The following is a 27,292-nucleotide window of genomic DNA, read 5'->3' on the forward strand; positions in this document are numbered from 1 at the left end:
ATTAATCCCAGGGTGGCACCTGTGGCTCACTGAGTAGGGTGCTGGCCCCACATACTGAGGGTGGTGGGTTTGAACCTGGCCCCAGCCAAACTGCAACAAAAAAATAGCCGGGTGTTGTAGTGGGTGCCTGTAGTCCCAGCTACTCAGGAGGCTGAGGTAAGAGAATTGCCTAAGCCCAACAGCTGGAGGTTGCTGTGAGCTGTGATGCCACAGCACTTTACCAAGGGTGACAAAGTAGACTCTGTCTCAAAAAAAAAAAAAAGAAAAAATCATTAATCCCACTGTATTAGTTTTCTATTGTGTAACTGCGAATTTAGTGGTTTAAAACAATAACCATTTGTTAGCTCATAGTTCTGTAGGTCAGAATTCCAGGCATGGTTTTCTTGGGTTTTCTGCCCAGGGTACTACAAGTCTGAAATTAATGCATTGTATAAGCTGTGTTTCTTCCCAGAATTTCTGGGGAAGACTTTACTTCCAAGCTTATTCAGGTTGTGGGAAAAATTCAGTTCCTTGTAGTTGTAGAATTGAAATCTCCTTTTCTTTTTCTTTCTTTCTTTTCTTTTCTTTTTTTTTTTTTTTTTTGCGGTTTTTGGCTGGGGCTGGGCTTGAACCCGCCACCTCCGGCATATGGGGCTGGGGTCCTACTCCTTTGAGTCACAGGCGCCCCCTGAAATCTCCTTTTCTATACCACCTATTGATCAAGGCCAATGTCAGCTCTTAGAGGCCACCTGCATTTCTTATTATGTGGCCTCCATACAATGGAGAACTTCTTAAGCTTGAATTTTCTTGTTCTTGAAATCTTTGACTTCTTTATCTGTGACCTTTAGATTTAGACATAAACAGTTAATGTGATTAGATCAGGCCCATCTGGATAATCTTCCTATCTTAAGGCCAACTGATTTGAAAACTTTAATAAAATTTAATAAAATTTTTTAATTTTTTAATTTTAAAACTTTAATAAAATTTTTCCCCATATAAGGCAGCAAAATCACTGAGGTAATACCATATTTACATGTTCTGCTATACTCAGTGGGAGGAGATTATATAAAGGTGAGAGTTATTAGGAATCATCTTAGAATTCCTTCCAGCAAAAGTTGTTTTGTGAGTCAAATGAGACAAATAGTATAAAAATATAGTTTTTAAATTAGTATTTGTGTAATTATACGTATTTAAAACTTTTATAATTATATAATAAAGTTTACATTAATATCATTTAAACAACAAAAGTAAAAGTAATTTTTTTCTTTTGGCGGCGGCTGGGTTTGAACCTACCACCTCTGGCATATGGGGCCGGCGCCCTACTCCGTTGAGCCACAGGCACCACCCAAAAGTAAAAGTAATTTTAACCTATGTCCAGTATTGAGGACATCAGTAGAAACTGATGATTTTTTTTACTCTGGTAGTGTCATTATTATTTTTTCATTTTGCCAACCTGGGCAATTTTACAATATACTCTAATTGCTGCTATGATATTCAGAGTCCCCAGGGTCTTCATCTTGCTGTTTAGGGAAAAGTAATTAGATTGTCACTACAGAGTATATGCTTTTAAAATAAGTCATATAAATAAAAGAAGAGAATTCTTGTTGGTCATATAAATTGGGAGAGAGGAGAGATAGTTGGAACTTTCTGCCACAATTAAGGTTTCTTCAGACATAAGAGGGTGGAGTGTATCAACTGCATAAAAAAAACAACAGCACTTGTTCTCACAAAAATATGAAAAAGAGGCTAGTTTTCTTTATAAAAGTGACATTTTTCTCCAGGACAATTCCTGGTTTCATCGATACCATAGAAAATGAAACTAAACCAAATGGGGTAAGTGTTGCTAAATTAAGTTGTCTTGAAAAAAATAAAAAGATTTCTTTTGGTAAAAACAAAGAGATTCAAGCACTATGTGGTAAGTTCAGACTATGAATAAATGCTTGAAAATCATCTGATCTAACAAATAAGTCATTCATATCATTATTGAAAGCCCTTAATGGTTGATATCTTTGTCTATGTTAATAAGTAAGACAAAAGTGAATCCATGAAGATGCATGTCAGAATTTCAATCATTTATTAATGACACGAATGGCATTTTTGCTAAAACAGGTAATAGTTTTTGAATAGTGGAAGAAAATGTCTTCCTTTTCCTGTGTTATTACACAATGTAATGGCTATGAACATGCCACATCTTTAAGTTTAATGTGCATTATTAACATTTTCTCTATTCACTTTCTTAGGTCTAGAAAATCAACCAAAGAATGAAATGGCATGATTTATATAGCATTTTTCAAATTACATGACATGAATGCTTCTACTATATCCAATTTCAAGTTATCATAATCATTCACTGAACATGAATTTGGGAATACGTGTAGCAGCACACCATCACTTGGCATCTTCATCATACAGATGCAGTAAAGGTAATAATCTCTGAAGCACAGATAATACTAAGTGTAAAAAAATTTAGGACATGATGAATTTTGTGTATTTTTTACCTCTGTTTTTAATAAAACTTATTCAATTACAAGTTTATGTAATTTCATGTTTAGTAATGACTTTTTACTAACTAGCTTCCAAAATTCCTGAAAATTTAACAATGGTCTTTATGAGCCAATAAGAGCTAGTTCAAGTGCACTATTGACTAGTGATTTATAAGGGCATTCAGTATAGGATAAACTTAATACAGAAAATGATATATGGATGATCAATTTGTTCTCATTGTACAATACAAGTTATTATTTTTAATGACAGTTTTCAATAGGGGGGCTTATTTATGTCACCTGAATATCCAAGTCAAAGAGCCTTGAGCTGTAGGATTTGTATGTTGTGATTATCTATATCTTATGAAATTGTCCCCCCGATATATCAATCTCTGTTACCACTATGTATTTTCTACCCTCTTTATCCTGCATAATATGTAAAATGTGGCTAATGCTGTATGTACTCTACAAATGTATAGTTGACTGACCCACTAATGATAACTGCATCTAAAAAGCTGCTGAGTTATTGCAACCTAAGAAGACAGACTTTTTTGTGCATGTGCCCTTCTGTGGTTTACTTTAAAATTCAAAACTGCCACTAGTTTGATTTTAAGAGATTTGACCAATAGGTGAAGGTTGAATATGTTTATATTTATACTGGATTCTTGGGCACAGAGTTTATTTGCTGTGATATTGTGACTTTTTACAGACACATGTGATATTTGTTGATAAAGAGTTTTGATTTTCATCTGTGAAGTTTTTATTTTCTTGTTTTAGACATTTCTGGAGAAGTACATGATTATAGACTTCTACACTTCCTCAGTCTCAATTTCAAAAGGAAAACCAGAACAATATTATGGAAGGAGAAAATCAAACAGCTCCATTTGAGTTTATCATCTTGGGATTCTCCAATTTAAATGAATTTCAATTTCTACTTTTCACCATCTTCTTTGTGACTTATATCTGTTCCTTGGGAGGAAACATTATTATTATTTGGGTGACCATGACAGATTCACGCTTACATACTCCCATGTATTTTTTTCTGGAAAACTTAGCTTTTCTTGATGTCTGCTATACCACCACCAATGTCCCCCAGATGATGGTGCATCTTTTATCAAAGAAAAAAAGCATTTCCTATGTGGGTTGCATGGCACAACTTTTTGCATTTATTTTTTCAGTTGGGTCAGAGTCCCTGCTATTGTCAGCAATGGCATATGACCGTTACCTTGCAATATGCAAACCCTTAAGGTATTCTGTAATTATGAACAAGACCCTGTTCAGCCAGTTAGTAGCCTCATGCTGGACTGGTGGTTTTCTCAATTCAGTGGTGCACACGGTGTTAACATTCCGCCTGCCCTTCTGTGGCAATAATCAGATTAATTATTTCTTCTGTGACATTCCTCCTTTGCTGATCTTGTCCTGTGGGGACACTTCTATCAATGAGTTGGCACTGCTCTGCATTGGGGTCTTCATTGGTTGGACTCCTTTTCTGTGTATTGTCCTTTCCTACCTTTACATAATCTCTACAATCTTGAGGATCCACTCCTCAGAGGGAAGAAAAAAGGCCTTTTCGACATGTGCCTCCCACCTGATTGTTGTTCTTCTCTATTATGGCAGCGCCATCTTCACATATGTACGGCCCATCTCAGCTTACTCATTGGAGAAAGACCGGCTGATCTCAGTATTGTACAGTGTTGTTACCCCCATGCTAAATCCTATAATCTACACTTTGAGGAATAAGGATATTAAAGAGGCTGTGAAGGTTATAAGGAGCAAGTGGCAAGCTTCAGGCTCACTCTCTTACGATTTATAAGCTTTTCTCTTCTGAGGAAAATGGCATGTAGTATATCATGAAACTGTCATATAGGACCCGAGTTTTGCTAGTTACTTTCAAACAAAATTAAAAGTTAATTGCAGGGCGGTGCCTGTGGCTCAGTGAGTGGGGCGCCGGCCCCATATGCCCAGGGTGGCGGGTTCAGACCCGGCCCCGGCCAAACTGCAACAAAAAAATAGCCGGGCGCTGTGGCGGGCGCCTGTAGTCCCAGCTGCTCGGGAGGCTGAGGCAGGAGAATCGCGTGGGCCCAGTAGTTGGAGGTTGCTGTGAGCCGTGTGACGCCACGGCACTCTACCGAGGGCGGTACAGTGAGACTCTGTCTCTACAAAAAAAAAAAAAAAAAAGTTAATTGCAAATTTGCACACCCAGTAAAGATGGATTATTTGCATTATATAAACTGCCATACTTACAAACTCTGTGTGAGATATTTTTAAAATGTTTCATAAAGATCAGTGAAGTAGGGCAGCACCTGTGACTAAGTGACTAGGGCACCGGCTCCATATCCCGAGGGTAGTGGGTTTGAACCTGGCCCTGGCCAAACTGCAACAGCAACAACAAAAAACAAACAAGATCAGTGAAGTAAAAAGACAATGAAGAATCACAAGGTTAAAAATAAATAGAAGATGGGAGTACAAAAAGTAAAATTGACATTTGAGGTCTTTTTTTCTGTGAGAACTTTTCTTGATCCTGACAGTACGGTTGGGATTTTGAATAGTGTTTTATCATCCTTGTAAGATTAGATGTCTAAAGGTGAAATCTGGATTCTCCAGCTGCCCAGTGCAGGAAGGTCCCTAATAATTCACACTATTCCTGGTGTTGGAATCTGAAGGGTTGCACATTCATTTTAAGAATTAACTAAATGAAAACCAGTATTCACATGGATTATAGTCAGGCTTTGAATCATGCATATGTGATTAATGTGTATAATCCAGAAAATATGTTGCTTAAAATTAGATTAAGTTGTTGTCTTGAGCACCTAGAAGAAACAAATGGAAATTCTCTTTGAAGGAAAATTAACATCATCATAATGCCTACCAAATTGATAATGTCCTGAGCACCTAGAAGAAACTAATGGAAATTCTCTCTGAAGGAAATTAACATCATCATAGTGCATGCCAAAAAATAAGTAGATACATGAGTAAATAAGAAAAAAGTACAAAGCATCAGTAAAACAATAGACAACAAAAACATGGCAACAGTTATTCCAACTTATTGAACTACTTGTTGAACAAAATATAGGACAGATTTATAATTTTCATGGAGGTGAATTTCAGACTTATAAAATTCATTAGGCTTCTTGAAGCCATCAAAATAAAATTCAGATTTGGAAGATAAAAAATAAACAAAAAAACAAGGAGGAATAATTAGAAATTCAAGAATGAAAAATCATAAGAACTCAACTTAGGAATTAAGTGAATAGATTTAATGCAAGATTTGAAATGGTTTAAAGAGAAAATCAAGAAATTGGACAATATTATCAAGAACAAAGCTAATGCATGTAATCTCAGCACTCTGGGAGGTGGAGGTGGGTGGATTGCCTGTGCTCACAGGTTCGAGACCAGCCTGAGCCAGAGCAAGACTCCATCTCTAAAAGTAGGTGGGCATTGTGGCGCACACCTGTAGTCCCAGGTACTTGAGAGGCGGAGGCAAAAAGATTCCTTTTTATGGCTTGTTTATTAAATCATAACTGTGTACACTGATGCACTTATGGGGTTCAGTGTACTGATTTGATATATAATGTGAACTGCTTACATTGAACTGATTAACACATCCATCACAATTATACTCTTTTCTTAATAGTTTTGAAATGTACCATTGCATCATGCACGTTAGGTGAGTCTCCCCAAATGCCCTTCTTCCTCCTACCTCCTACCTCCTCCCTCCCCTCCACTCTCTCTCCTCTTCCTTTCTATTTTCTGATTATAGTTATGTTTTATCATTCATATGAATGTGTAGGTGATTATATATTGACTTCATAGTAGTATTGAGTACATTGAATACTTTTTCTTGCATTCTGGAGATAATTTACTAAGAAGAATATGTTTCAGCTCCATCCAGGTAAACATAAAAGATGTGAAGTCTCCATCCATGGTGCTCATATACCACAATTTGTTAATCCATTCATGGGTTGATGGGCACTTGGGCTGTTTCCATGTCTTGGTAATTATGAATTGGGCTGCAATAAACATTCTGCTGCAAATGTCTTTGTTGTAAAGTAATTTTTGATCATCTGGGTATATACCTAGTAGAGGAATTGCAGGATCAAACAGTAGGTCTACTTTTAGTTCCTTGAGTATTCTCCAAACTTCTTTCCAGAAAGGTCATATTAGCTTGCATTCCCACCAGCAGTGAAGAAATGTTCCCTTTTCTCTACATCCACACCAACATCTATAGTTTTGGGATTTTTTTATGTGGGCTAATCTTACTGGAGTTAGGTGATATCTCAAAGTGGTTTTGTTTTGTATTTCTCTGATGATTAAAGATGACAAGCATTTTTCATGTGTTTGTAGGCCATGTGCCCGTCTTCATCAGAGAAGTTTCTGTTGAGGTCTCTTGCTGACATAGAAATGGGGTTATTTGTTTTTTTCTTATTGATTAGTTTGAGTTCTCTGTGGAATCTAGTTATCAGAACTTTGTCAGAAGCATAACCTGCAAAAATCTTCTCCCATTCTGAAAGTTGTCTGTTTGCTTTACTTACTGTGCTCTTGGCTGTGCAAAAGCTTTTTAGTTTGATCAGATCCGAGTAATGTATTTTTGGTGTTGCTTCAGTTGCCTGGGTGGTTCTCCTCATAAAATATTCTCCCAGGCCAATTTCTTCAAGTGTTTTCCCTGTACTCTCTTCTGGTATTTTTATAGTTTCGTGTCTTAAGTTTAAACCTTTTATCCAGTGAGAATCAATTTTTGTTAGTGGTGAAAGGTGGGGGTCCAGTTTCGGTCTTCTACAGGTCACCAGCCAGTTCACCCAGCACCATTTGTTAAAAAGGGAGCCTTCCCCCCACTGAATATTTTTGATAGGGCTTGCCAAGATCAAATGACAATAAGTGGCTGGGTTCATTTCTTGGTTCTCTATTCTGTTCCATATATCTACCTCTCTGTTTTTGTGCCAGTACTATGCTGTTTTGATCTCTATAGATTTATAGGGTAGCCTGAAGTCTGGTAACGTGATATGTCCTGATTTGTTTTATTTCCGAGTAATGTATTGGCTATTCAGAATTCTTTCTGATTCCATATAAAACAAAGCACTATTTTTTCAAACTCTTTAAAGTATGACAATGTTGCTTTAATAGGGATTGCATTAAATCTGTAGATTACTTTGGGTGGTATGGACATTTTAACAATGTTGATTCTTCCCAGCCATGAGCATGATATGTTTATTCATTTGTTAACATCTTCAACTATTTCTTTTCTCAGAGTTTCATAATTCTCTTTATAGAGATCTTTCATGTCCTTTGTCAGGTAAATTCCCAGATATTTAATCTTTTTTGGCACTACTGTAAAAGGAAGAGTCCTTGAATATAGTTTCAGCTTGACTGTTGTTGGCATATATAAAAGCTACTGATTTGTAAGGATTGATTTTTGTATCCTGAGATGCTGCTGTATTCCTTGATCACTTCTAAGAGTTTTGTAGTTGAGCCCCTGGGATTTTCTAGATATAGGATGTGTCATCAGTGACAAGTGAGAGTTTGATCTCCTCTGACCCTATTTGGATACCTTGATCGCCTTCTCTTGCCTGATTGTGATGGCTAAGACTTCCATTACTATGTTGAATAGCAATGGGAGACATTGGGCATCCTTGCCTCGTTCCTGATCTGAGTGTAAATGTTTTTAATTTTACACCATTCAATTTGATATTGGCTGTGGGTTTGCTATAGATGGCCTCTATCAGTTTAAGAAATGTCCCTTCTATGCCTATTTTCTTAACTATTCTGATTACAAAAGGGTGCTGGATATTACCAAAAGCTTTTTCTGCATCAATTGAGAGAATCATATGGTCTTTGTTTTTTATTTTATTTATGTGATGTATTATAGTTATAAATTTGCATATGTTGAACCAACTCTGTAACCCTGGAATAAAACCAACTTGATCATGGAGTATAAAGTTTTTGATGTGTTATTGAATTTGTTTGCTAAGATCTTATTGAATATTTTTGCATCAATATTCATTAATGATATTGGTCTATAATTTTCTTTCTTTGTTGGATCCTTTCCTAGTTTAGGGATCAGGGTGATATTTGCCTCATAGAATGTGTTGGGAAGTATGCCTTCTTTTTTTTTGTGTGTGTGTGTGTGTGTGTGTGTGTGTGTGTGTGTGTTGCCTCCTTTTCTTTTGCAGGGTGCTATGGTGTCACAGCTCACAGCAACCTCGAACTCTTGGGCCTAAGCAATTCTCTTACCTCAGCCTCCCAAGTAGCTGGGACTACAGGCACCTGCCACAATGCCCAGCTGTTTGTTGGTTGTAGTTCTCATTGTTGTTAGGTACGCCCAGGTTGGATTCAAACCCACTAGGTCTGGTGTATGTGGCTGGCACCCTAGCCACTGAGCTACAGGTGCTGAGCTGGGAAGTATTCCTTCTTTTTCTATGCTTTGGAAAAGGTTGTATAATATAGGTACTAGTTCCTCTTGAAAGGTTTGATAGAATTCAGATGTGAAGCCATCTGGTCCTGGACTTTTCTTTTTTGGGAGGTTTCGTATTGTTGGTGCTATTTCAGTGATTGATATAGGTCTATTCAAGATTTCTAATTCTTTCTTGTTGAGTCTAGGAAGGTGGTGTGCATCCAGGTATTGGTCCATTTCCTTCAGATTTTCATATTTCTGGGAATAGAGTTTTTAGAAATCACTGAGGATCTTTTGAATTTATGATGTGTCTGTTATTTCTCCATTATCATTTCTGATAGATGATATTAGAGATTTTACTTTTCTGTTTCTGGTTAGGTTGGCCAAAGATTTATGAATTTTATTTATCTTTTCAAAAAACCAACTTTTTGTTTCATTGATCTTCTGAATGATTCTTTTGTTTTCAATTTTATTTAATTCTTCCCTAATTTTGGTTATTTCTTTTCTTCTGCTGGGTTTGGGGTTGGGATGTTCTTCCTTTTCTAGTTGCTTGAGATGATCCATTATGTTGTTGACTTCCTCTCTTTCTGTTTTCTTGATGAAGGCTTCCAATACTATAAATTTCCCTCTTAGGACTGCCTTTGCAGTGTCCCACAGGTTTGATAATTTGTGTCTTTGTTATGACTTTGTTCCCAAAATTTGGAGATTTCCTTCTTAAGCTTGTCTTTGACCCAGCTATCATTTACCCAAAGATTATAAGTTTCCATGACTTTGTTTGAGTATGAAGATTCCTGTTACTGTTGAGTTCAACTTTTATTCCATGGTAGTCCAAGAAGATACGAGGAATAATTTCTATTCTTTTAAATTTTCTGAGGTTAGACTTGTGTCCTAAGATATGATCAATTTTGGAGGATGATCTGTGGGCTGATGAGAAGAATATATATTCAGTTTTATTAGGATGAAATGTTCTGTAGAGATCCGTTAAGTCCATTTGTTCTAGGGTCAGGTTTAAGTCTAATATTTCTTTGTTTAGTTTCTTAGAGGATCTATCCAAAACTGTAAAAGTGGTGTTAAACACTCCAACTATTATAGTGCAGGAAGATATCAAATTCTTCATCTCTATTAGAGTTTGCTTTATGAATAGAGGAGCAGTCTTGTAGGGTGCATAAATGTTGATTACCGAAATCTCTTCATGTTGGGTGTTTCCCTTGTCAAATATGTAGTGACCTTCCTTATCTTTCTTTATCTTTGTTGGTTTAAAGCCAATTGTATCTGCAACTAAAATTGCAACCCCTGCTTTTATCTGATTTCCATTTGCCTGTATTATTGATGTCCATCCCTTTAGCTTGAGTATATTTTTATCCTTTAAGGTAAAGTGAGATTCTTTTATGCAGCAGATAGCAGGTCTGAGTTTATGTATTCAATCAGCCAACCTGTGCCTCTTTAGAGATAATTTAAACCATTCACATTGATTGGGAGAATTGATAAGCCTGGTTGTGTTTTGCGTGTCATGTTTGTTGAAATTCCAGTGGACATTTTTAATCCTTTAACCACTGTGGAAGTTAGGTTTTGTTCAAAAATTACAGAGCAAGTTTACTTTGGTGGTAGGGCATTGTGCTGGTCATTGTGGAGGATGGGTCTGAGACTATCCTGGAGAGCCAGTTTAGTTATGGCAAATTTCTTCAACATGTGTATGTCATTAAAGTATTTGATTTCTCCATCGCAATTGAAACTCAGTTCAGTTGGATACAGGATCCTGGGATGAAAGTTATTTTGTTTTAGGAGATTGAAGGTCAATGACCATCCTCTTCTGGCTTGAAAAGTTTTGGCTAAGGTATCTGCGGTTATTCTGATATTTCTCCCTTTGTAGGTAATGCTTTTCTTATGTTTGGCTGCTTGCAGAATTTTCTCCTTCATCTTAACTTTGCCAAAGTTAATCACAATGTGTCTAGGAGATGCTTTATTTGTATTGAATCTTGCCAGGGCTCTGAAACTGTCCATTATCTGAATTTCTGTTTCTCTTGCAATGCTTGGGAAAGTCTCTCCATAATCTCTTGCAGTAGAGCATCTGTACCTTTAGGACCATCTTCTCCTTCAGGAATTCCCATAAGATGAATGTTTGATCTTTTGGAGTGATCCCACAACTCTCTCAGGGAATGATCAGTTTTTGTTCTCCATTTGTCTGCTTCTTTGAGCATTTGGGAGCATTCAAAAGCTTTTCTTTAATTTTAGAGATCCTTTATTCTGCCTGGTCAACTCTGTTACTGAGGTATTCTACTGTATTTTGGAGCTCCTCAAATAACTTTTTCATTTGCTTGAGCTATGCTACTTCTTTTCTCATTATGTCCACATCTTTGGTGACTTTGTGAATTCATTAATTTCTTGAGACAACTTTAGAACTACCCTTTGGATTTCAATTTCTATCTTTTCTTCCATTCTATACATCTTATGTGCCATCCATGTTCTGAATTCAATTTCTGACATTTCAGCTATTTGTCTATGCATGGCATCTTTAGTTGTATCTCCTTTGTCATTCCTTGGGGGTGCTGATCTACTCTGGTTATTCATGTTGCCAGAGTTCTTCTGTTGGTTCTGCACCACCTTTATTTTCCACTGTTTGGTTATTAGAACTGGTAGGGTGATATTGGATTGAGGTTCCCAGGTAGTAGAGATAATCAGCCCCTTACCAAAGCACTAGGCTTTGTAATTGTGGCTTATCTCCTACAAACTTAGAAAGGCCTCTTTCAGAGTTTTGACTCAAGACTCTGAGGATCTACTTCATGAGATAGTGCAAACTAGCTCTGTTTTGATATCAGCCAACCTCTACCCTATCCTAAGAAGCCATCGTATTACATTTAAATCTCTGCTGTGGAGAGATACAGATAGTGCAAACTAGCTCTGTTTTGATATCAGCCAACCTCTACCCTATCCTAAGAAGCTATCGTATTACATTTAAATCTCTGCTGTGGAGAGATACAGATAGCTGCGGCACCCCACCCCTACCCTTGAGTTCTTTTTCCGCTATAGAACTTCCAAGTTTCCCTGGGTGGACAGCCCTAGACATGAGTTCCAATGAAATTGTCTTAGGCAGTACAAACCTTGCTCAACAGAGAGGGATCCAAGGGTCTTCAACAGCACAATTGGTGCCAGGGGTCCACACCTCCACCCACAATTCTTAGTCCACAACCTGGCAAGCCTTTGCTTGCCAGCCCAGTTGGAGTGAGGGGACCATGCCTCACTCACCAGTCTCAGTCCACACCCAGCAAGCCTCTGCTGGCTTGCCCAGATGGAGTCAGGGAACCATGAGCCCATAGGCAAGTCTCAGTCCACACCCAGAGGCTAGCTAGATCTGTTGGAGCCAGGGGACCATGCCCTTGCCCTCAGGATGAGTCCACACATACTGTGTTTCCCTGAAAATAAAACTTCCTCCAAAAATAAGACCTACTTACAGTTTTCCTTCTGGGTGAAATATAAGCATCCCCCCGAAAATAAGGCCCCCCCAGGCTCTGTCTTGGAATGAAACTGGTTGCTAGGGCTGCCCCGACTGGCGACTAGCAGCCAATGACGTTACATGGAGTCCTGACATCACTGCTATGTGAAGGCGGAGTGGAGGTCGGAGTGAGCGGTGAGTGCGGGGCAGGAGAGAGGAGGAGACTTTCACAGATGCATGTAGAAGAACAGGAGGATCAGAGTGGACGGGATGCAGCGAAGGTGGTGAGTGCTGGTCTGTCTCTGGTGACACTGCATGATGCTCACGGCCGCCCTAATGATGACTGAAGGTAGGATTCACAGTTTGTCTGGTTTGTGTTGACAACTACCATACTAAGTACCATATATAGGTAATAAATTTCCTTTCTTTTCATTTAACAATAAATGTGTACCATATTCTTCTTCATGGAAAAACAAGACATCCCCTGAAAATAAGATCTAGCGCATCTTTGGGAGCAAAAATTAATATAAGACACTGTCTTATTTTCGGGGAAACAGGGTAGCAAGCCTCTGCCTGCCTGCCCAGCTGGGGCCAGGAACCAGCCCAGCCTGCCGAACTCAGTCCACACCAGGCAACCACTCTCCTGCTTGTGAGCACAGTCAGAGCCAGGGGTTCTGTACCCCTTCCCACCAGGCACAGCCCTAACCAAGGGTAAATGCCCCCACTGACCAGGCAAAGTCATAACCTGGGGAGTGCTCTTCCCACTGAGTATCTCCTCTTACCATGCCCTCTTTATTCCCCAGTAGTCGAAGATTCTGTCCTGATGTTTGGCAGTCCACATTAAGACCAGATCTCTCAGGAAAAGACCACACACTCTGCGCTCTGCAGGGGGAAGAACTTCAGACTGCCATGTAAGGGGGGAAGGGTAGATTGGGAATTTGGAATTGTGGATGAAAATATTTGTTCAATTTTTTGCCTGGCGGGATAGTGTCTAGTTTTATAAGTGGGACCTCCCTGCAGAAAGAGACCGGGTGTTTACTGGCTCTCTCCAGTGAGGTAAAAGAGAGGTCTTTTATTCCCTGCTTGCTTGCAGAGAGCCTGTGGCAGGCCTCCTGCTTGCAGGAGGGGTCTCTCATCCTCTAGTTGATAGGCTTTGTACTTGTAATTTGTTTTCTTGAATGCTCTTCCTTGGAGTCACAGCTTGTTGAACTTCTTTCTTGGCTCAGCTCCCCACTTTTGGCTTCATAGAGTCTGATTCTATCCAGTTTTTCACTCTCTGATCAGGAACCTCTGCCGCGGGTTGCTACTAGTCATTCATCTTCTCAGACTTCCTCAACATTTCCTGAGCCCAAGAGTTTGAGGTTGCTGTGAGCTATGATGCCAGAGCACTCTACTGGGGACAACAAAGTGAGACTGTCTCAGAAAAAAAAGAAAAAGAACAAAGCACAGAAAGAAGTGAACAATATGTTGCTATAAATAGTAAATATAGGAAGTACTATAAGCTCTAACATAAATATAAATATAGTTCAAAAGTAGAAAAATAATAAGACTTAGGCAATATTTACAAAGATAATGGATAGAAAACATTCAAAACTGAAAAAATTAATTATTCAAAATCCTAAATAATCCTAGGCATGATATATTATAACTTTCATAAACCGATACATTACATTGAAATGGCAAAAATCTGTAATGAAAGAAAATTTTAAAACAGAAGAGTAACAAAAAGATAACCTCCAGAAGAAACATATAAAGATTGGAAGATAATTTTCAATAGTAACAGTAGAATACAATCTTTGAAAGAGTGCAATGATACCTTCAATGTGTGAAAGAAGATAACTGGGAACCTAGAATTTTACACCTAACAAAATACTATTCAAGAATGAGAGTTAAAGGTAATTTTAGATAAATGAAAAAACATGTGTTTTACCACCAGGAGAGACATATTAAAGGGCAGCCTGAAAATGATCACAAATAGCAGGTTTGTGGTAAGAAATAAAGATAATTAACAATTATGAATATATGGGTAAATCTAAATGAATAGTTATTACATAAACAAAGGTACTGTGTTGTGAAGTTTGAATATTTAAGAATTAATGTCGGGCTGGGCACAGTGGTTCATGTCTGTATCCTAGCATTCTGAGAGGCTGAGGAGGGTGAATTACCTGAGCTCACGGGTTTGAGACCAGCCTGAGCCAGAGCAAGACCTCGTCTCTAAAAATAGCCTGGCATTAGGGCTGGAGCCTGTAGTCCTAGCTACTTGGGAGGCTGAGGCAAGAGAATCACTTAAGCCCAAGAGTTTGAGGTTGCTGTGAGCTGTGATGTTACAGCACTCTATGGAGGGAGACAAAGTGAAAGTCTGTCTCAAAAAAAAAAAGAATTAATGTCGCTCATAACAATAGCTTATAAGTCAGGAGAGGTTAAGTTGAATTAGACTGTCTTAAGATGCTTGTTTTGAAGGCAAGTAACATACCAACTAATACACATATTAGGTTTTTATTAGACTTCCATCAGAATGACTGAGCAGGAGAGGATAGCCAGGATGCAGCTGTTGTCTCTGTAACCTAATCTTAGATGTGATATCCCATCACTTCTACCATCTTCTATTTGTTAGAAGTGAGTCAGTTATTCTAGTTCACACTCAAGGCATAGGGATTACACACACAAAGTCTTGAATACTAGGAGGTGGGGATCATTTGAGGCCACCTAATAGGCTGCCTACCTTACCGCTTTTCTGAAGACAAGAAATGGTATTGAGTTGAAATTATTTTTATTTTTTTTAAAGGAACACTATGGAGGAGTCAGAGTCCCTAGTTTTTTATGTGTGTGTTCATTGTATATAAGATATATAGGTGCATACATAATTATTTACCATATATTTATTTGTTTTTTCTAAATTTATTCATTTATGAAAGGATATTTTTATCTTTTATACACAAAGGAAGAAGTAATTTATAGAATAGATTATGGTGGGAAAATGGTTTGACACTCCAAAAACTATTTCGCTGAGTATTAATTCTATGAAAACCTATTCATTTCAGCCTTCATATCCATAGCTACTCCTTAAATATACATTAATAAAATTTATGCAGAGATCCCTGACTTAAGTCACTTTAACAAAGTTAGACATTTTTCTGAAATAATCTCTAGCTATTCAATTTATACACAAATTATGTATTAGCATTTTATAAATTTTTCTACAGACAATGTTGTTTTCTGCATGTGTTCTGTCTGCTTATTACTGTTCACATATTATAAGTGCAGGGCTGAGACTTCTGTTTTTTGCATTCTCTATCACTCTTTCAGGGATTAAGATCAGGTTCTACCCAGGTCAAAAAAATTAAAATATAGCATCAAATTCTTCCCCAAATAATTTATAAATTCAATGCAATGTATTTAACAAACTTCTAGAGATTATATGAAAGTAGTATTTTTCACAATTTTCTAGGTCCATTTTGAAGAAAAGTTAAAAAAGAGAATTATTCAGTCTGACATTAAGACATATTATAAAAGCTATTAATAGACCTGTGCCCGTAGCACAATGGTTATGGTGCCAGCCACACACACTGAAGTTGGCAGGTTTAAGCCCAGCCCAGGCCAGCTAACCAACAATGACAACTGTAACAAAAAAATAGCTGGGTGTTGTAGTGGGTGCCTGTAGTCCCAGCTACTTGGGAGGCTGAGGCAGGAGGATTGCTTGAGCCCAAGAGTTTGAGGTTGCTGTGAGCTATGATGCCACAGTATTCTACCAAGGGCAACATAGTGAGACTCTGTCAAAAACAAAACAAAACAAAAAAACAAAAAACAAACAAACAGAAAAGGCAAGTTCCCAGTCCAATAATAGACAAAATAATCATAAGATTAAAATAGACATTTCAAAGACAGACCAAAGTATCTGGATGGAAACCTAATGTATGATAAGACTGGCATCAATGATTGGTGAAAGTTTAGTAGCAGTTTGAAGAAACCAGATCATTAAATGCAGAAAAATGAAATTATATTTTAAACATATTTTATAAGAAGATAAACTCCAAAGGGGTGAAGAAGCACATTTTGAAATTTAAAGCTATATATGAAGTTAACATAAAATATAACAGAAGATAACTTTTTTGACAGAGAAGTGGAGAAAAATCTTAAACAAGCTTTAAAATATACAATCCATAACTTGAGAAATCATGCATTTTATCAATGACATAATTAAAGATTTATTTTTTGTGAATGACATTATAGATAATAGAAAGTGTATAGAAAAGAACATAAGTAATTTATAATATTAAATATAAAGAATTTCTGAAAATTAACAAAAAAAGGCAAAAAATATTAAGAATATGTTCAAAACGTAAACATAAGCAAATTAACAGAAGAGGTGATAAAACAATCTCCTCAGAGGATATGTTCAAACTTGGAATGTTGTGCACTTCTGTGGATGATACAGGTACAACTGAAGAAGATAGTAGGATTTTGAAAATCAAATTTTTGTACTTTTACAATTGTTTGAAAGCTGATTTTACTTTGCCTTAACTTCTTATTTGATTTTGAAGAGATTCCCTCTGGCTTTAGGCACTTCTGGGTCAGGAGATAGTCATAAAAATCTTAGCATTTTCTTTAGTTTCACAGGGTGAACAAACTCTCCCAGATGCATGACACTCAGAAATACTGGAGTTATATTCTGAAATCATTATTTTGGTATTAGAAATGAAATTATTTTTATTTTTATTTATTTTTTAGTTTTTTTACAGATTCCACTCAGGAAAGAATGCACCAAAGACATTCGCATTTATTCTTTTTTTAAAAAGCAAATGACAAAGACCCAGTATACCAGCTTTACTTTTTAAACCTAAGCTTAACATTGCATATTTAAACAACTGTCAAAACTTACTAAGATGCCAGCATTCAGACACAGCTAGAAAACATTCTTAATTTATAGTAAACCAGAAATGTCTTAATATCTTTCACTACTAAATACTGAAAAAAACTAAAATTATTTCTGTAGAAGATTCATCATGCGGGGTTAACTTCATAGCAGGCTGACGCTACTTGGCTCACGTTTCAGACACAGTGGAAAAGCAGGTCCATGCTGGTATTAGTGTACACTCTGTTCTACCACTACTGAGGAGTCCGGACTCACCTGGAGTACGTTTAATAAAAAAGCAAAGTGCATACAGAAATTTACAACAATTTTAAAGACAAATAAATGGTCCTATTACGTGTCCCAACAATAAACCCCAAAATCTATGACAAATATGGCTCCAATGAGCAGTTTATAAATACTCAGATTAGGTACAGTGATACTGAAAGTTGGGTTCATTTGAAATCTTCAAAAAAGGTTCCTGTGAATCCTCCAATGGTGCTTGTTACAGTTAACATTTCTGTTAAACGCGTGTGTTGAGTCACTTGTTATCCAGGCGCAGCTGCTCCTTACCATTTGTTGTCAGGGACTTGAGCTGCCCGTCTTCCTCAACTTCCACTCTTTCTTGAGCATTCTCCACGATGCTCTTCGTAGTGATCTTTCTGCCATTAACTATTTTTGTAGAAGTCCATACAGACTTGAAGTTGCTCGTCCCACTACCACCAAATGAGGTGTCAGAGAACGAAGCGAGACCCCGGTGATCTAGCGACCTGAAAGAAGAAAATCCTGCAGGAGGGCAGTGCCTGTGGCTCAAAGGGGTAGGGCACTGGCCTCATATGCCTGAGGTGGTGGGTTCAAACCCAGCCCCGACCAAAAAAAAAAATCTTGTAGGAAATCCCACAGAAAATCCTGTATTAAAAGAAGAGAATCCACTTCCAAAAGGTGGATATCCGTTCAAGGCAGAGAAAAATGACCCTGTTCTTTGGTTTCTGCTTCCTTGGACACCCCTCCTATTCCCAATAAAGTCCTCAAGTGGGTCTTCAAAGAAGTCAAATCAAAATGGGTCTCTTCCACCAGAAAATTCCCTGAAGACATCCTCTGGGTTATGGAATGTGAAGCCAAACTCAAACGGATTGTCCAAATGACTTCCACCTCCTCCACCATTTAGTCCATCTTTGCCATAGATGTCCCGCTTTTTAGGTTCTGACAACACCTCATACGCCTCAGCTACTTGTTTGAATTTTCTCTCTGCTTCTTCTTTATTCTCAGGGTTTTTATCTGGGTGCCACTTTAGTGTCAGTTTTCTTTCTTTTTTTTTTTTCTTGGTGTTAATCTTTAATAAGGCACAATAGATATCAAGTGGAGACTATAATCTAAGGGTTCTGTATTACAGTGAGTATACAGACTAAATAATCTATACCCGGTGTCGGCTATTTTCTTTTTTATTAAATCATAGCTGTGTACATTGATATGATCTTGGGGCATCATTCACTAGCTTTACAGACCGTTTACCAAGTTTCACATATACCCTTGTAAGATGCACCGCTGGTGTAATCCCACCAATCCCCTTCCCTCTACCCACCTCCCCCCTCCCTCCCCTCAGTGTCAGTTTTCGGTACGCCTTTTTAATATCCTCAAGTGAGGCATGTCTCTGCACTTCTGGAACTTCATAGAAATCCACCGTGTGTCACGATGAGATATGACATTGGTGACAGTTGTAGTAAATATGATGTTTAATCCTCTATAACCATGTTTTAAATTATTGTTGGGACAGGTCCAAGGACACGGACGACCGACGGCGGTGGCCTGCGGCTGCACTGGTGTGGCCGGAACTAAATTATTTTGAAATGGCTTAAGATCATAGGCTGTGTGTGGGAGAGGGAATAATGACAGTGGAAAGAGAAGTGGTTTCCAAATATTTTTGTTCTTTGGACCAATGTTATTAAAAAAAAAATTCTTTATCAGCCCCATATCAGTACGTTTTTGTCTTACACGATGTTAAAATACTATGTCTCCATTTAATCTGTATCTCAAAGGCTACTAGTGAATCTACCCAAAAGCAAGGTGCTAGGTCACCAACTTACACATAACTTGCAAAGAAGTGGCTGTTTAGGAAATTGATACAATGTCTAAGGAGTGCTTTTTTTTTTTTATGAGAATGGTGTGCTATGTAGGCTTCCTTACTTCCAGACAGAAGAGAGGATGCTTCTCCTTAATTTAAGCTGAGAAAGTGAAAGAGAACCACTTAGCTTGATTTCTACCCTTGGAATTGTAGAGTCCGAAGAGTGATGCTATTTCCTGATGTGACAGAGTAGCGAAGAATAGACAACTGCATTTTCTCTGACAATAGGAAAAATTTGCAGTTTTTTTCCCTTTTGGTGAGATATGATCAAGAGGTAGTGGTCTACAGCAGTCCTGATTACACAGGAGTCTTTTTGAAGCAGAACGATAATGGCAACAGAGCTGCTGGAGGACAGCCTGATCCTCAGGGGTTGAGGCAGGAATCAGAAGAAGCAAGTCCCTGGACCGTGCTCAGAGGCCTCAGAAGTTTGTCTCCAGGCCCCTGGAAAGATTCTCATGGATGTGTGGATATTTTGTATCCGGAGGGCATTGTCTTTGCTCACTGCAGTTCCATGTGCCTGCCTTCAGGGATTGAGGGGACTCTTGGCACTCTTCAGGAAGATCCATCACTCCGAAGACTATCAGCACAGACTCTGGAGGGACCATTATCAGTATCACTTCTTCGTGTTCATAAAAGCAGCCCCACATCAGGCTTTTGGGGTCTGAATGGTAATCTCTACTTTGGTCACAGGTAAATGAGTAAGTATTTTTAGTTGCTTGACTATAGCTTCATTGCTCTTAGTGATATACTTTTCTATGCCTTGCTCTTTGGAGGAGAGACAAAGTGAGTAGGAGATAAAAATAAAACGATTTGAAGGATTCCAAAAGAGGAATAATAAAACCTTCTGCCCCATATTTTAGGTGGAACTCAACCTATTGAGTCTGTGTAACTCAGAGAGCTTCCTTTATTTAGGGTAATTTCAATGTCACTGAAAATGACTTTTTGCTGATACATATTTGTTTACGCTTTATTAAATAAAGAACAGTGCCTTTATTCTCTGAAAAGATGGGACTGTTCTCTAGCAAGCAGATGAGACAAGATTTTCTTTTCAAAGTTTGAATAATATTTCATTGTATATATAAAACACGTTTTCTTTTTTTATTGTTTGAGATTCTTTGAGGGTACAAAGGTAACACATTTTTGTTATTCATTCATTCATTAACTAACATGTAGGCTGCTTCCATCTCTTGGCTACTGTGCATAATGCTGCAGTGAACAAGGCAGTTCAGATATCTGAGATGCTGATTTCATTTTCTTCAGATGTATATTCAGAAGTGGATTGGTTGGATCATATGGTAATTCTATTTTTTTTTGAGAAACCTGCATACTATTTCTCATAAATATATACTAATCTACATTTCCACCAGTGTACAAGAGTTCCCTTTTCTCCACATCCTTATTTTAAAATATATTCGTCAAATAAAATGAGCAGAAAGGATTAACCTCATGTCTTGCCCTTACTCCTCCACAGAAATGGAAAGATTAAAAAAATGAAAGGGTAGGTAAAGATTAGGAATGGGGGGAAAAAGATTGATCAGAGAACAGGATTCAGGGGTATTACATTGGTGGAATAAAAATTGTACTAGTGAGTTTATTTTGGTTCTGGTAATTTGAAATAATGTATTTTGGGAATTTATTCAAATTGTCTTCCCCCTCAGCTGAAAGCATCCATGGTAGTTAGCAAGGAAAGAAGAAGACAGCAATTAAATCAAAAGCAAAGGTATCATTAGTCTAGTGTGTTGGTCTTAATCCTCCCACCTTCCAAACTTGAAATTCAAATGTAGATTTATCTACATTTTAGGGCAATCAATAAAGTGTATAGTTTGAATAAATATATAATATTTTTCATTTTCAAAAGTCATGTTCTATTTATCTCTTTGGTTTCCATAATTTGCTAAAAGCATGAAACTACAAATTCATTTTTCTCCTGAATTATAACTTGAGCATCTTAAATTAAGGTATTCTTACAAACTGCCAGGCATTTTCTCAGTGATGTGTGAATGTGTTGCAGAATACAATTTATAGAAGAATCTCTGGTCAAACATTTTTATGAACCAATTTAAGATAAACTCTGAAACAATATATTTAATTGTATCAAATATTTCTATTAACCAATTTAAGCTAAACTCTAGAATGGTATATTTTAATAACACAGCATGAACATTTAAATTAATCTATATTAGTCCATGAAATGAACAACTAGGAATTGATTGCTCAAATAAAAATGTTCAAATAAAAGACTAGATGTTTAATAATGGTTAGATTTAACCATCAAAGCACTGTAGGGTTGGCACATTGCTACTAAGAGGAACGCAAGTCATAAGTTTGTAACTAGTAAAAGTAATTCAATTGTATGAATCTAAGTTGTATTTAAAACCAGAGAAGTATTCTTCTGTTGTCATTAGTTAGTGGAAGTTAAATTCTTAGCCACTCAAATGAACCTATTTTAGCTTTGGGAAGGATTAAGCTGTTTTTTCCACCTGCCCACTGCATAATGCCTGCCAGACGTTTATCTTGTTTGGGATCAATGTTTTCATCTGAAAAATGGTAATGATAGTATTACTTATCTTAAATAACATATGAAAAGACTAAATGATATGCTATATAGAAAGTGCTCAAAGAAAGTGCCCTTCTTCACATAGCACTTACAATAATTTGTCCAGATACTGAATCCTGCATTAGTCAAATGGCTCTTGAATTTTCCAGGTTGATGACCCACATCAGTGGGTCTCTAATTTATTGAGATAAGTATCTTAGAGAGTTTACAGAAATACAAGTTACCTAACCCAAAATTCAGAGAATCTAACTCAATATGTGTACTATTGAAATTTATCATAGCAAAAACGAGCAAATAAAATGGTATCAGTATTCTCTAATAAGTGTAGAATATGTGAAAAGCTTGCCATATTCACATAAAGATCATATTTTAGGAGAATATTTATTTGCCATGTGAAATTATCACAATATAGTACTTAAAGGGAAAGCAGTTTAAAATATGTATTTTCTTATTCTCATTTTGAAGTTTCATGTATGAAAAGTGAATCAATAAGACATACACAAAACCATTAGTAGCGATTTCTCTGGTGGACACTAAAGATTTTTTTTTTTTTTGCAGTTTTTGGCCGGAGCCGGGTTTGAACCCGCCACCTCCGGTATATGGGGCTGGCGCCCTACTCCTTGAGCCACAAGTGCCATGACACTAAAGATTTTTTTTTTTTTTTTTTTTTTTTGTAGAGACAGAGTTTCACTTTATCGCCCTTGGTAGAGTGCCGTGGCGTCACACAGCTCACAGTAACCTCCAACTCCTGGGCTTAGGCGATTCTCCTGCCTCAGCCTCCCCAGTAGCTGGGACTACAGGTGCCTGCCACAACGCCCGGCTATTTTTTTGTTGTTGCAGTTTGGCCGGGGCTGGGTTTGGACCCGCCACCCTCGGTATATGGGGCCGGCACCCTGCTCACTGAGCCACAGGCGCTGCTCGACACTAAAGATTTTTAATGTTAAAATTTTCTGTTCTATATTTTCAAAATATTCTAAAACAAATACATTATTTTAATCAGAAAAAAATAGAAAACAAATATTTTATCAGCAACAAAAGATGGAAAGAATGAGCAGGGATGGCTTTAAAGAAGCTAATGAAGACCAGAGATTCTTCCATAAATTGTATTCTGCAACACATTCACACATCACTGAAAAAACACCTGGCAGTTGGGCCTGACACAGACTTTATTAACAGAGAACTCTTAGGATGCATTGTGTCCTTTGGTGATTTTCTTTCTAATTAAAAACTTCCAGTGCTATATATTTTACACAAATTTCATCTACATGTGAAATATTGGATGTATTTACATCTGTGTTAGGTGGTAGTTATGACCTGTGGTTTATAAGAGTGCTGCTTCTCTGGTTTGCTGCTTGATATAGATGATAATGACTTTTATTTGTAACACTTTTTTTGCTTGTTTTTCAGACCATTGCTGTTGCAGCATTTAATTATTTATTATAATCTATACTTCTCTTTGCCCAATTTTTAAGAAGAAATCAGGGAATATCATGGAAGGCAAGAATCAAACAGATCTATCTGAATTCGTAATCTGGGGATTCTCTAACCTGAATGAATTGCGGTTTTTACTGTTCACCATCTTTTTTCTTACCTATATCTGTACTTTGGGAGGAAATATATTCATTATCTTGGTGACCATGGCTGATCCACACCTACATACTCCCATGTATTATTTTCTAGGGAACTTGGCCTTTCTTGACATCTGCTATACCACCACGAATGTTCCCCAAATGATGGTGCATCTTCTGTCAGACAAGAAAAGCATTTCCTACATGAGATGTGTGGCTCAACTTTTTGCATTTATTTTCTTTGTAGGATCAGAATGTCTCCTCCTGGCAGCAATGGCATATGATCGTTACATTGCAATATGCAAACCCTTAAGGTATTCTGTAATTATGAACAAGACCCTGTACAGCCAGTTAGCAGCCTCATGCTGGACTGGTGGTTTTCTCAATTCAGTGGTGCACACGGTGTTAACATTCCGCCTGCCCTTTTGTGGCAACAATCAGATTAATTATTTCTTCTGTGACATTCCTCCTTTGCTGATCTTGTCCTGTGGGGACACTTCTATCAATGAGTTGGCACTGCTCTGCATTGGGGTCTTCATTGGTTGGACTCCTTTTCTGTGTATTGTCCTTTCCTACCTTTACATAATCTCTACCATCTTGAGGATCCACTCCTCAGAGGGAAGAAAAAAGGCCTTTTCGACATGTGCCTCCCACCTGATTGTTGTTCTTCTCTATTATGGCAGCGCCATCTTCACATATGTACGACCCATCTCAGCTTACTCATTGGAGAAAGACCGGCTGATCTCAGTATTGTACAGTGTTGTTACTCCCATGCTAAATCCTATAATTTATACGCTGAGGAACAAGGACATCAAAGAAGCTATGAAAACTGTAGGGAGCAGGTGGCAGCCACCAATTCTATTATTTAATGTGTAGCCTCACTTATCTGTGGTCCAAAATTTCATGCTAGAAAATCAATTTTCCCCCACAGCTGTTTCTAGTGACACTCAATTTAACAGCTAACTGCATTTCATTGTGCTTAATATTTTGAAATTTTAAAAAAGCTGATTACATCCATGTAAACATGAAAGAGGTAAAGTCTCCATCTTTCTTTAAGGCTGCATAATATTCCATGGGTGGAGCTGGAACATATTCTTCTTAGTAAAGTATCTCAAGAATGGAAGAAAAAGTATTCAATGTACTCAGCCGTACTATGAAACTAATTTATGGCTTTCATATGAAAGCTATAACTCAGTTATAACCTAAGAATATGGGGAAGGGGGAGAGGGAAGGGAGGGAGGGGGAAGGATGGGCAGAGGGAGGATGATTGGTGGGATTACACCTGTGGTGCTTCTTCCAAGGCTACATGTGAAACTTAGTAAATGTAGAATGTAAATGTCTTAACACAATAACTAAGAAAATGCCAGGAAGGCTATGTTAACCAGTGTGATGAAAATGTGTCAAATGGTCTATAAAACCAGTGTATGGTGCCCCATGATCACATTAATGTACACAGCTATGATTTAATAATAAAATGAAAAAGCTGATTACAATGTTGGGACAAATAAATGAAGATTTGGCATAATCAACAAGTGTACATGTTCTTGAGCTTTTGATTTCTATGTGAAAGACCTCAATGCTACTCTTTTTAGGCATTATCTTTTTTTATTTTTTCCATTTCTGAATCCTCCATGCAAAGGTAATTCTTCTTTTGCATGCAATGTTTGATGCACTTCATTGCTTCGTGTTTTTTTCTCTTCATATTACTTACTATATGTTAAAGAATGTGAAAGATTTTTCCTCATGTTCCTCATATGAATTTACTATATTTTCATGCTTCTGGCTTTTCTTTCTTTATTGGGTTCATTTTATTTACTTAATTTTTTGAGACAGAGTCTAACTTTGTCACCCTCAGTAAAGTGCCATGGTGTCATAGCTCAGCAACCTCGAACTCCTGGGCTCAAGTGATTCTCTTGTCTCAGCCTCTCAATTAGCTGGGACTACAGGCGCCCATCACAATGCCCAGCTATTTTTAGAAATGGAGTCTCCCTCTGGGTCAAGCTGGTTTTGAACCTGTAAGCTCAGGCAATCCACCCGCCTTGGCTTCCCAGAGTGCTAGGATTACAAGTGTGAGCCACTGTGCCTGGCCTATTTGGTTCTTTTTAATAAAACAACATCATCAATAGATTAAGTTCACATTATGCAGATTTGGCAAAGAAATGTAGTCATGATGAAGCAATATTTTACCTCTAGATCTGTTGGCTATTAATTTTAGCTTTACCAACTGGCACATGAGCCAAAGTAAGTTTATTTCCATGTTAAACAAAGACACTTTCCCGGTTCCAGTTTATGTGCCTTCCTTACTCTGCCCCCAAATTGGAATATTCTAAAGAGATTTTTCTAAAAATAAATCCACATGACAGTTTGCTGTGTTACAGGGTATCTTAAATTTAGAAAATCTTTTTCTAAAAACTTAAAAAACAGAATTAGATGAAATACACAAAAAAAAGTTTTTGGGGGGATAGAATAAACATTCTTGGTTATAGAATAATTAAATTTAGAAAAGGAGGTAGGAATGTATATGTTGAAAATAAAAGTATGAAATTGATGCTTTTTAAAAACTTTTTTCTGTTTTTCTCTTTTTCCTATTTTTTTTTTTTTTTTTTTGAGACAGAGTGTTACTCTGCTGTCCCAAGCTAGAGTGTCTTGGCATCAGCCAACTTCATAGCAATCTCAAACTCCTTGGCTCAAATGATCCTCCTGCCTCTTCAAATAGCTGGGATTATAGGTGCCTGCCACAATGTCCAACTAATTTTTCTATTTTTAAAATAGCAATGGGGTCTCACTCTTGTTCAGGTTGGCTTCCAACTCCTTGAGCTCAAGATATATTCCCGCCTCAGCCTCCCAGAGGGCTAGAATTATAGGCATGAGCCACTGTGCCTGACCTGAACTGTTCTAAAAATTAAAAAAAATTATAAAACTCTATCAACTTATACACTCATCATTTAACTATATTTATAATCAATGTATCTAATATAGGGTGATCATAGAGTTCATTAAAGGCCACGAAATTGCACATGAACTTTACGGCCACCCTGTATATACCACCTATTTTATGATCTGATCTGCAGACACTCTAGATAATCCTTCTCTAGATAAGACTTGATTTTTCATAACTATACACCACCTCTATGACGATTCCCTTAATTTGAAATTCCTATCTCTACAATTCTTTATTTAAAATTCTCTTGATTCTTTATAGTTTCATTCAAAATCACTTCAACCAACATCATTCCACCTAGAAGTGTGTTATCATCCTTTTTAAATCATCTGGCACTAACTGAAATGGTGGTGGTAGTGGTGATGGTGAGAATTCTTTGACCAATCTATTTAAACTTACAACTTTCTCAGTCCCATGGTAACTTTTGATAACTCTACTTTGTGTCTTTCCTTTCACAGCAGTTATCAAAAGTTATTATTATCTGATTTATGTGTCCTATTTATCTTTTTATCTTCAGGTCCGAGAATAATTCCTACCTTATAGTAGGTGCTGAGTAGATACTGTTGAATATGAATGTACCAAACTATTGTGACATTGAACATCACATAGTATTTGTGTGTGAAAGTCTTTGCTTTCTTCTTATTTGTATGCTTCTAGTGAACACACATCTTATTAGAAGTATATATCTAGATATTCCCTATAACTCAAAAGTTTGATGTTTTATTCACTGTGGGATATTATATTCATGGAATAAATGAATAAGCAGAGAATGAAGGGTAAAATTTAGTCAGTTGTAATGTTTATTTCAAGTTAAAGTAAACTTTTCTAGTCACATTTCTCTTTTAGTTGGTTAGAAATTTTCTTTGGTCAATGTATTCTTGTCAACATTTCTTATCAATAGTTCTCATCAACTATCCCAAAAGTGGAAACATCCAAGGCTCATTCTTTGACAATATGCTCTCTGTCTCATGTGGT

General features: G+C 37.2%; 2 protein-coding genes and 1 pseudogene across 2 annotated transcripts; 2 read left to right on the forward strand and 1 right to left on the reverse strand.

Annotated features, from left to right (window-relative positions):
- The first annotated feature begins 3,318 nt into the window (after positions 1-3,318).
- Positions 3,319-4,275, forward strand: LOC128594700 (olfactory receptor 5V1-like). Its single transcript, XM_053603607.1, has one exon. The coding sequence runs from the start codon at positions 3,319-3,321 to the stop codon at positions 4,273-4,275; it is 957 nt and encodes a 318-aa protein (XP_053459582.1).
- Positions 4,276-17,670: 13,395 nt separating this feature from the next.
- On the reverse strand, positions 17,671-18,816 carry LOC128594701 (dnaJ homolog subfamily B member 6-like; annotated as a pseudogene).
- A 4,410-nt stretch (positions 18,817-23,226) lies between these two features.
- Positions 23,227-24,256, forward strand: LOC128594396 (olfactory receptor 5V1). The gene has a single exon (XM_053603158.1). The coding sequence runs from the start codon at positions 23,299-23,301 to the stop codon at positions 24,250-24,252; it is 954 nt and encodes a 317-aa protein (XP_053459133.1). The 5' UTR covers positions 23,227-23,298; the 3' UTR covers positions 24,253-24,256.
- The last annotated feature ends 3,036 nt before the right edge of the window (positions 24,257-27,292 follow it).

The sequence above is a fragment of the Nycticebus coucang genome, chromosome 9, assembly GCF_027406575.1.
Source record: "Nycticebus coucang isolate mNycCou1 chromosome 9, mNycCou1.pri, whole genome shotgun sequence".
NCBI classification, from domain to species: Eukaryota; Metazoa; Chordata; class Mammalia; order Primates; family Lorisidae; genus Nycticebus; species Nycticebus coucang.

Coding starts and splice junctions, on each gene's coding strand:
- LOC128594700 (XM_053603607.1), top strand. CDS start 3,319: ATGGAAGGAGAAAATCAAACAGCTCCATTTGAGTTTATCATCTTGGGA.
- LOC128594396 (XM_053603158.1), top strand. CDS start 23,299: ATGGAAGGCAAGAATCAAACAGATCTATCTGAATTCGTAATCTGGGGA.